This window comes from Crocuta crocuta, unplaced genomic scaffold (assembly GCF_008692635.1).
Source record: "Crocuta crocuta isolate KB4526 unplaced genomic scaffold, BGI_CrCroc_1.0 scaffold30, whole genome shotgun sequence".
Classification (NCBI taxonomy): Eukaryota; Metazoa; Chordata; class Mammalia; order Carnivora; family Hyaenidae; genus Crocuta; species Crocuta crocuta.
The window spans coordinates 6860188-6873894 of record NW_027528345.1 but is presented as its reverse complement, the minus strand read 5'-3'; the positions used below and the strand labels follow the sequence as shown (position 1 = coordinate 6873894).

At 32.6% G+C, this 13707-nt stretch overlaps 1 protein-coding gene across 3 annotated transcripts in view; it reads left to right on the top strand.

Moving 5' to 3' along the window:
• SCAF11 (SR-related CTD associated factor 11) overlaps positions 1–13707 on the top strand; it is a 72671-nt gene that overhangs the window by 32072 nt on the left and 26892 nt on the right. For all 3 annotated transcript variants that reach the window (XM_077753246.1, XM_077753247.1, XM_077753245.1), the window contains 2 exons: positions 10146–10223; positions 13547–13647. In XM_077753246.1, coding sequence (XP_077609372.1) covers positions 10146–10223; positions 13547–13647 — 179 coding nt within the window. The remainder of the gene's footprint in view (positions 1–10145; positions 10224–13546; positions 13648–13707) is intronic.

Here is a 13707-nt window from a genome sequence, read left to right as displayed (position 1 = left end):
GAACTAATTTCAGAGTCTGAATTAGAGCTATTACTGAGATTCTTCATAGATATATAGTAAGTGATTAAGAAACAATACATTTTGGTCTTATAATGTGTTACAGTTCAGGCCAAGTAGATCATAGTACTGGTACCTTGAATATGCGTTATAAACTCCATTGTTATGAATTGTGAAATAAAAATTTATTGTCATAGGAATCATACTATATTTTTTGAGTTCGTAGTTTTTCAGTGTGTAAAAATCAGTAAAGGAGATAAATCTCAAAAATATTTTTAACAGCTACATTCAAATTGTTTGATGTCCTTATAAGAACATTGGAATTAATTGCTTATTAAATAGTTGGGGTTTTCAAAGTTCTGTGTTTTAATTACATTTTCATTAATAGTGTAGAAAGGAGAAGGTAACTATATACTGTCTCTGTGACCTAGTTCTGGAAGGAGGAAAAAAGATTTGTTATACGAGTTGAATTCATAGTAGTATACTTGGAAACAGTTCTAATTAGATTAAAGCCTAAACTGTTCTTGCCAAGAAGGGACTAAGGAGAGGTATGAATGTATTTTGGGAAAAATATATTGAGTTTAATTTAATTATTTAATATGTGTAAATCTCCATGTATTTGCAGGAGCACTAATGAAATAGGAATGCATATTTTTCTGTCACCAAATTAAAGATTTAATGCACCTTGGTTTGGTTTGTGATTAAATATTTTAAAACTAGAGACTTTGCTTCCAGTAGAGAAGCAACATTATGAGATGAGTAGAAGGTTTTAATTCAGTGCTTTTATAAGATTGTATTTAATGATCACATAATTGTAAGGTTCAGCAGCATAGTCTGAGTATGTGCTTTTTCTCTTTGAAATTAGAATGTGTCATATAGACCTGATTTTCCATCTTCACACTCTACATGCATCTGTAACACAATCATACAGTTTATCATGGCCTACACTCCAGTTTTTTCTAGGGTCTATATCTAGAAGTGGAACTACTAATGGTTGTGGACTGTACATATATTCAACTCCACTAGACAGTCCTAAACTTAATTATGTTTTTAACTCTTTTGAATGTTTTTAAGTTGAAAATACTTGATAACATGTAGTGTTGCAGTCAGCACCTTTCTTGCATGTAATATTTTTTTTTGTGTTACTGCTTTGGATTTAAAAATTTTGCTAAAGCCAAATCACTTTTAATTAATTAATTAATAACATTTATTTATTTGTGAGAGATAGTGTGAGTGGAGGAGGCGCAGAGAGAGAGGGAGACACAGAATCCAAAGCAAGCTCCAGGCTCTGAGCTGTCAGCTCAGAGTCCCACGCAGGGCTCAAACTCACAAACCCTGAGATCATGACCTGAGCCGAAACCAAGAGTCAGATGCACTCAACTGACTGAGCCACCCAGGCACCCTGAAATTGCTTTTATTTTTATTNAATTGCTTTTATTTTTAATGTATTTTTTTGTTTATTATTTTGAGAGAAAGGGCACATGCATGATGGAGGGGCAGAGAGAGAGAGAGAGAGAGAGAGAGAGAGAGAGAGAGAGAATCCCAAGCAGGCTCCATGCTCAGCGTGTAGCCCAATGTGAGACTCAAAACCAGGACCTTGAGATCATGACCTCGGCTGAAATCAAGGGTTGGTCGCTAAACTGACGGAGCCACCCAGGTATCCTGAAGCCAAATTGCTTTTAGAAGAAAGTAGGGGGAGGAGCGCCTGGGTGGTTCAGTCAGTTAAGTGCATCTGACTCTTGGTTTTGGCTCAGGTCATGATCTCGTGGTTTCTGAGTTCAAGTCCTGAGTCAGGCTCTGTGTTGACAGTGAGGAGCCTGCTTAAATTCTCTCTCTGCCCCTCCCCTGCTCATGTGCTCTCTTTCTCAAAATAAATAAACTTAAAAAAAAAAAGTAGGGGGAGGCGGGGTAGTTGTGGTATTGTTTAGACAAAAATGATTTACCTTGTAAGCAGAAAATAACCAGAGAATATTCTGAATTATTTCGTTGTCCCTAATTGGGATAGCAGCCATCATTAAATTGAGCAGTAACAAGAGCACAATCCAGTAAATTGTTCATTATACATAATCATAATTGAATATTGGTTAATAAAATCACTTAGGCTTTGAATTAAGTTTTCTGTTTGAATCTTTTACTGGTATGATAAAAATTGTATGTGTTGTGAAGTATATATGTGCTTTGACAAATAGAATCAGATTTAAGATTCACTGTTTTTTGTTTTTTTTTTCATGGTCATCATTTGTTAAGCTCTCTCCTCTTATTTTCCTTAGCTGCCTTCTGGTTTTTAAAGAGCTGCATGCAGCTTACTTGGACTTCATGATTAGGATATGTGTATTTGTGTTCAGATTCTGCTAACCAGCCAGGCCCTATACAAAGGCTTTTAAAAATACTCTTTCATTTAAATTACCATGTCAGTGTTTATTTGATATTCAAGGCAAGGATTCTGAACTCTAATTTGCTGCTAAATACTTCAAGGGATACCCGGAAATTAAAATAATTTGAAAAAATTGATCCATTATTTAAAATTTTACCAATGTTCCCTTTTAGTAGAAAGGTAGAAATCAAAGTGAGTTTTATAGTAGTTAGAAATCTACATAATAAAACGGTACAAAATGTGTTGAGAATCACTTCCTAGCTTATGTGTCTTTTAGAAATTCAGCTGAGCTAGCTATTTGTACTCCAGGTTCATTGAAATATGATTTAGACTAGATATCAAGAACCAAAAAGAGGACTCATTTTTTACTTTCACCTAAATATTTTAAGCATTGAAGAAATTTGCCTCTGTAATAAACAAGTAAACTTAAGGTAGTGTAGTGTATTTATTTCAGACACCCACCTGAAATTTTTCATGCTCCCAAAATACCTATAACCAAAGTCAGATATAGCTTTAATGTTTTCAAGCTCTAAAATTTTGGCTCTGTGGTTATTTAAAACAAAAGCCATGTAAGGACTTTAAAAGTGATCAAGTAACTGAGTTCAGTTTGTAGGTATTTTATGTAGTCCACCTTACTCAGGGCAGAAAGATTAAGGATAATGGAACCTGTGGTGGCTTTCATGGCCCATAACCTAATTTCCTGCCCTTGGGGACACTAGAACAAGTTGAAATTAGGCATGCCCACTATGACTATGTTTATGACTGTGTTTAATTTCAAGGAACTCTTACATGGTAGGCCTATTGGTTTGTAAAATAATAATAATGATGATGTGGAAATAGAATACTGAACTAAACAGTAATTGACACTTGAGAAAAGTTGAAATTTTTGTTAAAGCATTAATATTAGACCTGAGAATATGAAATTAAACAAAGAAGACCTTTGAAGTGATAAAATATGTATAGAGCAATACACTAAAATTAACCAGCCACTCAAAAAGTTATTTTGTCTAAATTATCTACTTATATTTTACCTATATTACTTCTATATTTTTTTAAATTTTTTAAAATGTTTGTTTATTTTTGATAGAACACCGGGGGGGAGGAGGAGAGAGAGAGAGATGGAGGTACAGAATCCAAAGCAGGCTCCAGGCTCTGAGCTGTCCGTACAGAGTCCGACGCAGGTCTTGAACCCACAGACCGTGAGATCATGACCTGAGCTGAAGTCGGTCACCCAACCAACTGAACCACTCAGGCGCCCCAATACTTATATATATTTTACCTGTATTATAGCAATACAGTCTAACCATATTGACAGTTTTTACTTTGTGCATAGTTTAACCTTGATCCTCTGAGTTTGCACACTTTATTTATTTATTTAAAAATTTTTTTAAAATATTTTATTTCTGAGAGAGAGACAGCATAGCAGGGGAGGGCCAGAGAGAGAGGGAGACACAGAATCTGAAACAGGCTCTAGGCTCTGAGCTGGCTGTCCGCACATGGCCTGACGTGGGGCTCGAACCCATGAACCGTGAGATCATGACCTGAGCTGAAGTTGGACGCTTAACCGACTGAGCCACCCAGGCACCCTGAGTTTGCATATTTTAAAGTAGATAATTAGAAAGGTAAAGGCTAGAGAAGAAGCCTGACACACAGCTGATGTAGTGACAGCTGATCATAATTGTGATTCCCTACAGATAGTAAGATACCTCTTCCACACACACTGGTAGAAAAATAGGATTTATTGTTTGGCAGATTGTCAAGAAGTTAAAATTTTGGCCCTAAAAAAGTTTAAGGCTTTGGAAGTATTTCATGTTTGAAGTATTTAAATTATTATTATCCTGTTTAAAGGGACATACAATATATGTAATTAGGAGGTTCTGATACCCACTGGGGTTTTTTACTGTAAAGTAATATAAAATATTTCCCTTATCTTTTATATAATTTTGTAATGTGACTAACTTTCCTGCTATAAGCAAATTATCCTTGTTCAACTTATTTATCTCAGTCCTCCATTTCACATCAAATGCTGACAGAAAATAAGGTTAATGAAATCAAAATTGGACAGCTGGTAAAGGTATGTTTTTTCGTGAGACTAGAAATGAAGAGAGTCTTACTGTGATGAGTACAGTTCTTGAAGAAGTCAGACGACAGTGTTCAGTGCAGACAGGTGAGGAATATATTTTTGAATTAATAATACATACCAAAAAATCAGAATATGAACAATTAGTTGACTTATGTCCTGACTACTGATGTATTTTATATACAGATGTTCTTTTATGCAGTGAGGAGAAATTTACTCATTGTGGTGATTAGAATACTTTTAAATAAAACAATCAGCAAAGCTTTGTCTGGATCTCTTCAGTTTCTCCTGGAATTTTAATTTTTCTTTATTCCTAAACCTCTTATGTAGTTCTCTGTGAACAACAATTTAAGCATCTGTAGAGGAATACTATTAGTCTTTATCTTTAAAATTTGTAAAGCATTGTCAAATACATTATTTCATTGTTATTACAACCTGTGCAATAGGTGATTCAGGACTGTCTATCTTCATACTTAAAGTGGATAAGAGAGGTTGGTAGTTCTGAATCCTCCAGAACTTGAATTTGTGACTAAAATTATTCCAAATCACCTATGGTTTTATCTTGTGGATTAATTCTTTGGTAAAAACCTTTGGTAGAGCAAAAACTATTTTACGTTGTGAGCACTCATTATCTGAAGTGAACACTCATTATCTAAAGCATAAATGTAATACATTTTCATTTAATACTATTTTTACCAGTTGTGTAAATTAATATGTATTTTTATATAGTCTAGTTTCAAATGTCAGAATTTTAAAATGATTTATACAGGTAGTTTATGGAGTTTTCTGTTTTTATTTTTCTAGAAAAAGAAAGTATTAACTATTACATGTAAAAGGAAATTAGAATTAAAAGTAATTCTTACCCAACTGTTGTATCTTTAAGAACGTGAAGGGGTTCCCTTTGAGTAGTTAGATAAAATGCTTACTTGGTGTTAGTTTTATTACTGACCGTCATTTGTCCTTTAGGAATACATTCCTGAGAGTTGTTAAAAATAACCACAGTTTCACTAATTATGGATTGACAAGGAATGTATTGAAAGAAGTGGTTAAGTGTGATAGGGAACATGTAGTCTGACTACAGGTGAGCACATTCTTTTGAGGTCCAGGCTAGGTATCTTGGCACCATCAACAAGAAAAATACGTTCTTACAGATTTAAAATAAGCCTCTAATGTTACGCATTCCTAAATCATCTTTGTTTGCTTTTGAACTGTAGTTTTATATAACGTGCTCTGTTTGTTAGAAGGAAAGATAGATTTTTTAGAGATTCCCATGAACAGACAAACCTACTTATAAGCATAGGTACTGAGATTTAGTCTTTAAGCACTTATCTTTAACACTTGCTTCTCTCTCTCTAGGAGGGGCTATCTGTAGGCAGCCTTTGTGATTGAGGATAGAGCAGCAACAGGAAGCAAGAAATATTAGAAATCAAGAATCCTGAATTCCAAATAAGGAAGGTTTCCTGTTCTTACATTTAAATATGGGTTTGTCTGAGCTGGGAATTTACAACGCTTCAGAATACTAGGGTATGTTTTACTGAACTCATTAGGAAGATTTTTTTTTCCTATCAAAATTGCCTCCTTAACTAATATAACCTTAGCACAGAGCACTCACAGTAAAATGTATGCTCTGTCTTTTAATACATATTACGTTGTAAAGCAGTGATCAAATTCTATTAATTTTATACCTGTATCACAAAATTGAATGGTGATATTGAATTACTTTGATTATGAAACTAAATTACTTACAAATTATTGAAATGAGAGTCATATTGGTTTAAATAGGTGATTAATTGAAGACTATTTTTGTTGCATATAAGGAATCAAAATGGTGAACAACCCACAGAGTATTTAATTTGGTTGTATATAAGGAAAATAATTTGGGATAATTTTCTTCAAAATGAAAATCACATTTTTAAGCACAATTAAGTATATTGAACATTTTCTACTTTAGTTTTAAGTGTGTATTTTTATAACCATACAACCTAAAAACAAAATTAGTTATGTTAGTAACAAACTATGAAAACTAAGAGTAAATAAAATATGTGGCATTTTCTGAACGGACATCTGTTGGATATAAGGATGAAATACCCTTGGGAATGCCTTAAAAGTAGAACAATACAAACCATTTTCAAAAACCTGTTTGTAAAACTTATAGTAAAGGTATTTGATCATCATGCTATGTGTAATTTTATGCATTAATACCTGATAATGATGATGTCTTTGAACTTTGTCCTGTGTTAAGGTAGACTTCTACTTTTTTTATAGTATACATTAACAAAAAAATTAAAGATCCACTTAATTTTTAAAAATCTGTTTTGACTTCTTTTTTATTCTTCTTTAGTCTTAATTTATTGAAGTATGCAGTGAAGACTTAACTGAGGATAACTGAATTTCTTTTCCGTTTCCCCTCTGAAGTGTTTGGTTAAAACGCTTCTAAGGTCAGAAATGTATACCATCATTTCTCAATAGCCATAGCAAAGGTATTTTGTCTACTGTAGGTAGCTTCTTTTCTGACCTGTGCTTTCCTTAACTGGGCAGGATAACTTGGTTTTCAGCATTTTTTCGGATGGTTGATCCTTAGCCAAAGAAAACCTATTTACTTATTTTCTAGTAGCAACTAGATTTAGAAACTATAAGTATATACAGATTGTGATAGTATCGGTGGTTTTCCAACTATTTTTTTTTCTGTTTTCTTTCTTTTTGTAATAACGGTAGAACCCGTTCTTTCTTTAAATGAAACCTTAAACAGATCTGTGGCAGTTATGCTTAAGGAAAAAAGAACAAAAACAAAATCATACTCCGAACCCCATTATTTGAAACAGATCAAAATGGAATGGCTCAGGTTGAAACTATTAGTTTGAACACTAAAGGCAAGAGTGCCACTCAGCTGATGTCATCTGAAGAAATTTAATGAGGAAGAAAATAAGGTTATACAATTTCAGAGTTTTTGAAAGATTCAATGCATCTGATATAGAGTAAATTTCTTGAACACAGTGGCTTTCTTTAGATCTTAGTGTTACAAATTGAAATATAGTTAAGTGAAACATTTTAATTTCTATATATGTCATGAACTTTGCAAATTCCAGCAGAAAATCATTAGGAACTCCTGTCTCTCACATGCATGTATATATCATATTGTAGGTTATCTTTTTTGTTAATAAATCAAGCTTTTTTTTGTTGTTGTGCAGTGAAGTTAGTTGATATTTAGAAGACTTTACACAGTGCTTAGTGTATGCCATACACTTAGAAGATTAATTCCATTAATTCCCTTAAGAACCTCAGAGATAAATTCTGTTATTCCCATTTTTCCAAATGGAGTAACCAAGACACACAGAGTCTGTGTAACTTGTTCAAGGTTACATCAGGGCAAGATTTGAAAGTAGAAGTAATCCGGAGCTTCTAAACATCTTTCTTAATAGTTTTTTTTTTTTAAACATGGAAGGAAGCAAATAAACATGAAGGAAGCATTATTTTTATCTTCTTATGAATGTTTATCTAAATTTACCTTTGAAATAGAAATAAGTATAGTCTGAAACTTTAGTTATTTATAAGATGTCAAAGTTTTACTTTTAAATATTCTTTTGAATTATAAGTATATTAATACAACTTCTAGTTTAAGAAATTTCATAAACAACTAATGTAAACATTCACATTGTTGAGTTCTTTGTACTCAATTGCTATTTGCAGTTTTAAAAAGAGATGGACAGCTTTAAGTCACTACTTATTGCAGAGCTTCTTATGGTTGAGTTTTTTGTAGTGAAAGTAATGGCATTCTTATTCCATTGTACTTGGAACTAAGCTGAGCTGGCTTCTACCACTCTGAACTGATTTAATTTAGAAAGGTCACATTTCCTAATTCAGGTGTGGTAAAGAATTTTTTTAAGGCCTACTTAACAGGAAAAGAAAAATTACTTTTTAGCAGAGTAGTAAAGTAACTCAATTTATATTTTGGCTGCTCTCAAAATGATTCACAGGCTCTCAAAATGATTCATGGGCTTTATGAAAACGTATTCTATGATCAGAAGCCACATTTGTCTGATCTGTCTAAACTTGTATAAGCAGATCTTGATATCTTCCAAAGTCCAGAAAGTCAAAAATCACAACATTTTTCACTAGGGAATATAAGATAATTCATCAAAATTCTATTACTATCTTGTGGTCTTTTAAAGTGTTGCTAATTACATTGTTAAAGTCCTGTTTTACTTTTTTTTGGTATTTTCATATTGTAGAAAATCGTCCTTCCTGCCATAGTGGACAATATACTCCATTGTAAATTACTTAAATAGGGGCGCCTGGGTGGCTCAGTCGGTTAAGCATCCGACTTCGGCTCAGATCATGATCTCACGGGTCGTGGGTTCGAGCTCTGTGGCGGGCTCTGTGCTGACAGCTAGCTCAGAACCTGGAGCCTGCTTCACATTCTGTATCTCCCTCTCTCTCTCTGACCATCCCCTGCTCACGCGGTCTCTCTCTCTCAGAAATAAATAAAAATATTAAAAAATTTTTTTAATTACTTAAATAAGATTTTTTAAATATTTAAAGTAATCTTTACACCCAGTGTGGGGCTCGAACTTAGGAGCCTGAGATCAAGAGTCGCATGTTCTACTGACGGAGCCAGCCAGATGGCCCTTAAATTATTTAAATAATATAAACCTATTCCTATACATGTATTTAAATAGTATTAACAGAGAAACTCTTATAGTTGATGCACATTAATTTTGAAAGTACAGGAAAATAATATTTTTATCAAAATAAAGTTTATTTAGAATCATGGAGTGATCAGAAGACAATTTTCCTTCATCTATAAAGAATGCCTACATTTCTATTTGAAAAAGACTTGCAACCTAATAAAAAGGTTAGGCAGAGGGCATGAATAAACAATTTAAAGAAAAGGAACTTTGAAAAGCCCTTAAAAATATGAAAATATGTGCAGTCTTATGTAAAAGGAAATGTAAATTGAAACTGTTACAGCATATCATGCTATTAAGAATGGGGCCACTTAATAGTAAGAATTCTTTTTTTTTTTTTAAATAAATTGTAGCTGCAACATGGGGCTTGTATATATACAATATATATAAACCAATTTAAGGTACATAATTAAGAGAAAAACAAAATTCAGCTTAGCTGTATATTAAAACAGTACACAGCATATATGTATATGCAGTGGATATCTCCTAAAGGATGTATAAGGAGTGACTTGCTGGTGCAACTGTCTATTCAAAATAATTGATTTGGAGGGAAAGTAAGTCATAGAATATTAAAATCTGTAAGGGACCTGCCCAAGGCATTCCTTCTACCGCTGACTTAGAATTGCCTGCCCAGTGCTTTCTTTAGATCACAGAGCTGTTGATTTCAGTTTAGTTCTCCTTTCAATATGCCAAGAGTTCTCAACTGGGCAAGCAGGTCTTAATAGGTATGATCTTGATAACAGATTTTATCTCATTGATCATTGTATTGCACTTAGCCTAGGGTACAGTAGGAACTTGGTAAACATTTCAATGAATTGAACAAGTTTAAGGTATTTATTACTCTGTGACATGATACAAGTGGAAAGTATTTTATCTTTATCTTATAAAGAAGAAAAATTATTTTTCTATTTCCTTTTCTAGTGGAAAACTTACTATAAATGTGTTTCTTATAGTTTAATGTTGATCTAAGAAATGTTTATAAAGTTATAATTTGTTAATCATTTTTCAGATACTGGCTTCATGTCCTGTTGATAGAAAACCATTTCAAGCAGTGTTTAAATTGAGTGCATTGGAAGGTTGTATTAAGGTAAGGCTTATATTTTACTTTGTAAAATGAACTGTATAAACTTAATTGAGATGATTTTGCTTTAATAGATTTTCAGCTTGGGTATATTTATGAATTGTTCAACTTTAGTTTTAATATATGATTATTATTTATCTTCAGCATGTAAAGCCTAGACTTTGCAACAAGGATACAAAAATTCTGAACCTTGTTTTTCTTTCCTTCCTAAAGAGGTCAAATCCATGATGGTCACCTTGTGATTTTCCACATCAGATGGTTTAAAAGAACTTTCACATTTAGTCTTAATTACAAGATATTTAAATTTTTAGAATGTTTTTACTATGAGGACTTTTGTATGTCAGAAACATTTACTGATTAATTGGATTGTGCTTTGAATGCATTTTTCCATAGAAAAGGGGATTGAAAGGGAATATTAGATTAAAAAACCAATGATACAAAAATTTAAATTCGAAATACCCCAAAATTCTTTTTCACGAAAAACATTACAAAGTTTGGTAGAGTAAGCGAGTAAAACTAAATGTAAAATGGTCTCTTGGCTTTTAAATGCTGCTGCTTGAAGGAAAGTGAGTGATTGAAGAAGGATAAAAGAGTTTGTAGGGATCTTGAGAGAGACTTCTCATAGTTTCAGAGTTGGCATGGGCAGATGACTTTATTCTTTTATGAAGTACAATTTTATTGTGATGTTTAATCCTAATCATTTTCATGAAATTCACAAATACGTACCTTGTTGATGTTATTTATTAATGAGCCAAGATTATGATTTGTATTTAGATCTATTTTTAGCTTACAAATAAAAGAAGAAAAAAGAAATAGGAACATATTCCTGAGTAAAAGGTGAAAAGAACAGGAGAGTAGTAAGTAGTTAAGTAAACTAAGTCAGAAAAAGATTTCTTGAGGTATCACTAACAAGTCAAGAATGATGTATAGCTGAAATTACTTTTAGAAATAAGAATTATTGGAGTATGTGGCTGGTTCAGTCAGTAGATCATGCAACTCCATCTCTGAGTTGTGAGTTCAAGCCCCATGTTGCAGCTACAATTTAAAAGAAAAAAAAGAATTCTTATACATACACGTGATGTTGTGATGGGGGGAAAATCTGTTCCCAAGTAGCACTATAAGTTCATAATAGCTTGGTTGCTGTCTTTGTAAGGGGTATGGAGGAAGCAGCATACAATTATCTAAGCATAAGATGTTCTCATTGTAGGTATTTATAATTTGTTTTGATATATTCTTACCAGATGTGTCTCAGTGACATAAGGAACAAATGAGACTGCAATTCAAATAAAATGACATGTAAAAAATGATTTTGCTTGTTGTAATTATATAACTCTGTACATTTATATAAATTAGTATGTCTTAGATAAAAGATACAACATTGTATAAATGTGTAATAATTATGATCAAAATTAAAGCATGGCTTCTCTGAAAGACAGATTCTCTGTATTTCCAGACGGTGTATATTATGTTGCTGAAGATTCATTGCCATAAACTAACTTCCAAAGATATTTTACAATAAAATTGTTGCTTCATGTGAAATACTATTTTGTTGCTTGGAATAGAAATTTATGTTTTATTTAATATTTATATTTAATATTTTACTTAAATTATAAGTTTGGTGTAGTGTTAACCTAATTTGGTTAGACTTAAAAAGTATTTCTTATTGTGTGATATTACCTACATACTCTTAAATATATTCCTTTGACCTTTACTTCTGAATCTTCACTTTATTATCTTTATGCCTTTCAGGCTAAACTTGAATGAGGTATCTGTACTTGCCTACTCCTTCTTCACAGTTGCTTTTCAATTCTCATTGAACATTCACCCCTATTGTTTTATTTTCCTAAAACTATTCTTACTAAGGCTCAGAATAATTTTTTGTTTGTTTTCTGCATGTGGTGCTCTTGATTATCCTTTATTTCCTTTGGTTTATAGGATATCCTTTTATGGATCTTTGTATGTATGCTTGTTTGTTTTACTTACCTGACCTTTCACAATCTTCTTTGCCATCTCTCTGCTTTTTAGAAATAATTTCTTAAATTTTAAATTTGTTTCAATTTTCTGGGGATACTTTCTAAGTCTTGAGTACTCCAGTAGCTTTAAGCTCTTATCTATATTTGTATAGCTTCTAAAATTCTATCATAGGCCCAGATCTCTTTCCTCAGAACCAGATTTATGTTTTCAACTACTTGTAGTCATCCCCATCTATAATACCAGAGGGATGTAAACATTAACCAGTCCAGAACTCATCTGGGAATTTTCCTTTTTTTCTCTCTCCATCATCTTTGCCTAGTCCTTCTGCACACTGTCTTAAATTTGTTTCTTCTTCACTCTTTTGTTACTTCTCTGTAGGCTCTCCTGGCTGTCATCCAGACTGGTTCTGCCAATAGAAATATACTACAAGCCACTCTATAAAATTTTTAATAGCTACTTTAAAAGAGTAAAAAGATAACAGTTAAAAAATAAATTTATTATGTATTTTATTTAACCCAACATATCTAATGTAGTATGTCTACAAATAGTATTTTCAAAGAATTATTATTGAGAGATTTTACCTATTTTTGTTGTTCTGTGTCTTTGAAATCCAGTGTATATTTTACACTTACGGTACATTCAAACAAACCACATTTCAGTGCTCAAGAGCCCCGTGTGGCTAGTGACTATTATCTCAGTATAGATGTGCACAATTGTAAGAGCTTTCTTCTGGTTTCTTGGCTTATTGTCTCTCCTTAACTGGTTCATTCTCCACATCACTGGCAAAGCTTATCCTAAAAACCAGATTTGATCATCTTACTAACTTGCTTTAATAACTCCATTTATTCCCTGGTTCCCATGGAATTTTTTTCTTATTTGAGGGTCTTTATAGTCTGGTCCTAATATATTACATCAAACTTTATATCCTGTTGATACTTTCTTCCCTATCTGTATTGGCTTCTCACTGTTCTTTTCTTCCATTCAGAATATTTTTTCCTTATCTAAATTCCTACTCGTTAAGACTAACTCATAAATTACCTACTCATTCAAGTCTTCTCTGTTATCCTCAAATAGAGTTAATTTCTCAGTCCTACATGTATAGATAGATACGTGCTCATGAGCCCTTTCTCTTTTTATATGTCTCTCACTATTTTGTTTCCCCCAGAGCGTAGCACACTTACTAGTCTTACGATTTAGCATGCTTGCGAGTGAAAAAGCATATGTGTTTGGGCTACCTTTTCATTCAGACAATTTTGTTTCTTTAATTTTTTTATCCTTTCAAAGAAGAATTGGTATGTAATCATTTGTGATGCTGGATTACCAATTCTAAATAAGTGATTTTGCTTTTCTTCTAGGTTCAAGTAAAAAGACCATTGAGAGAAACAGAAGACAAGAAAAATGAAAGCTCTTTTAAGAAACAACTCTTCTGTCATGAAATTTCTAAAACCTGTATGAGGTTAGTGATGAACTTTAGAAGTAGAGCCCAAAAGTGTGGAACCAGAAGATAGCTAATTAA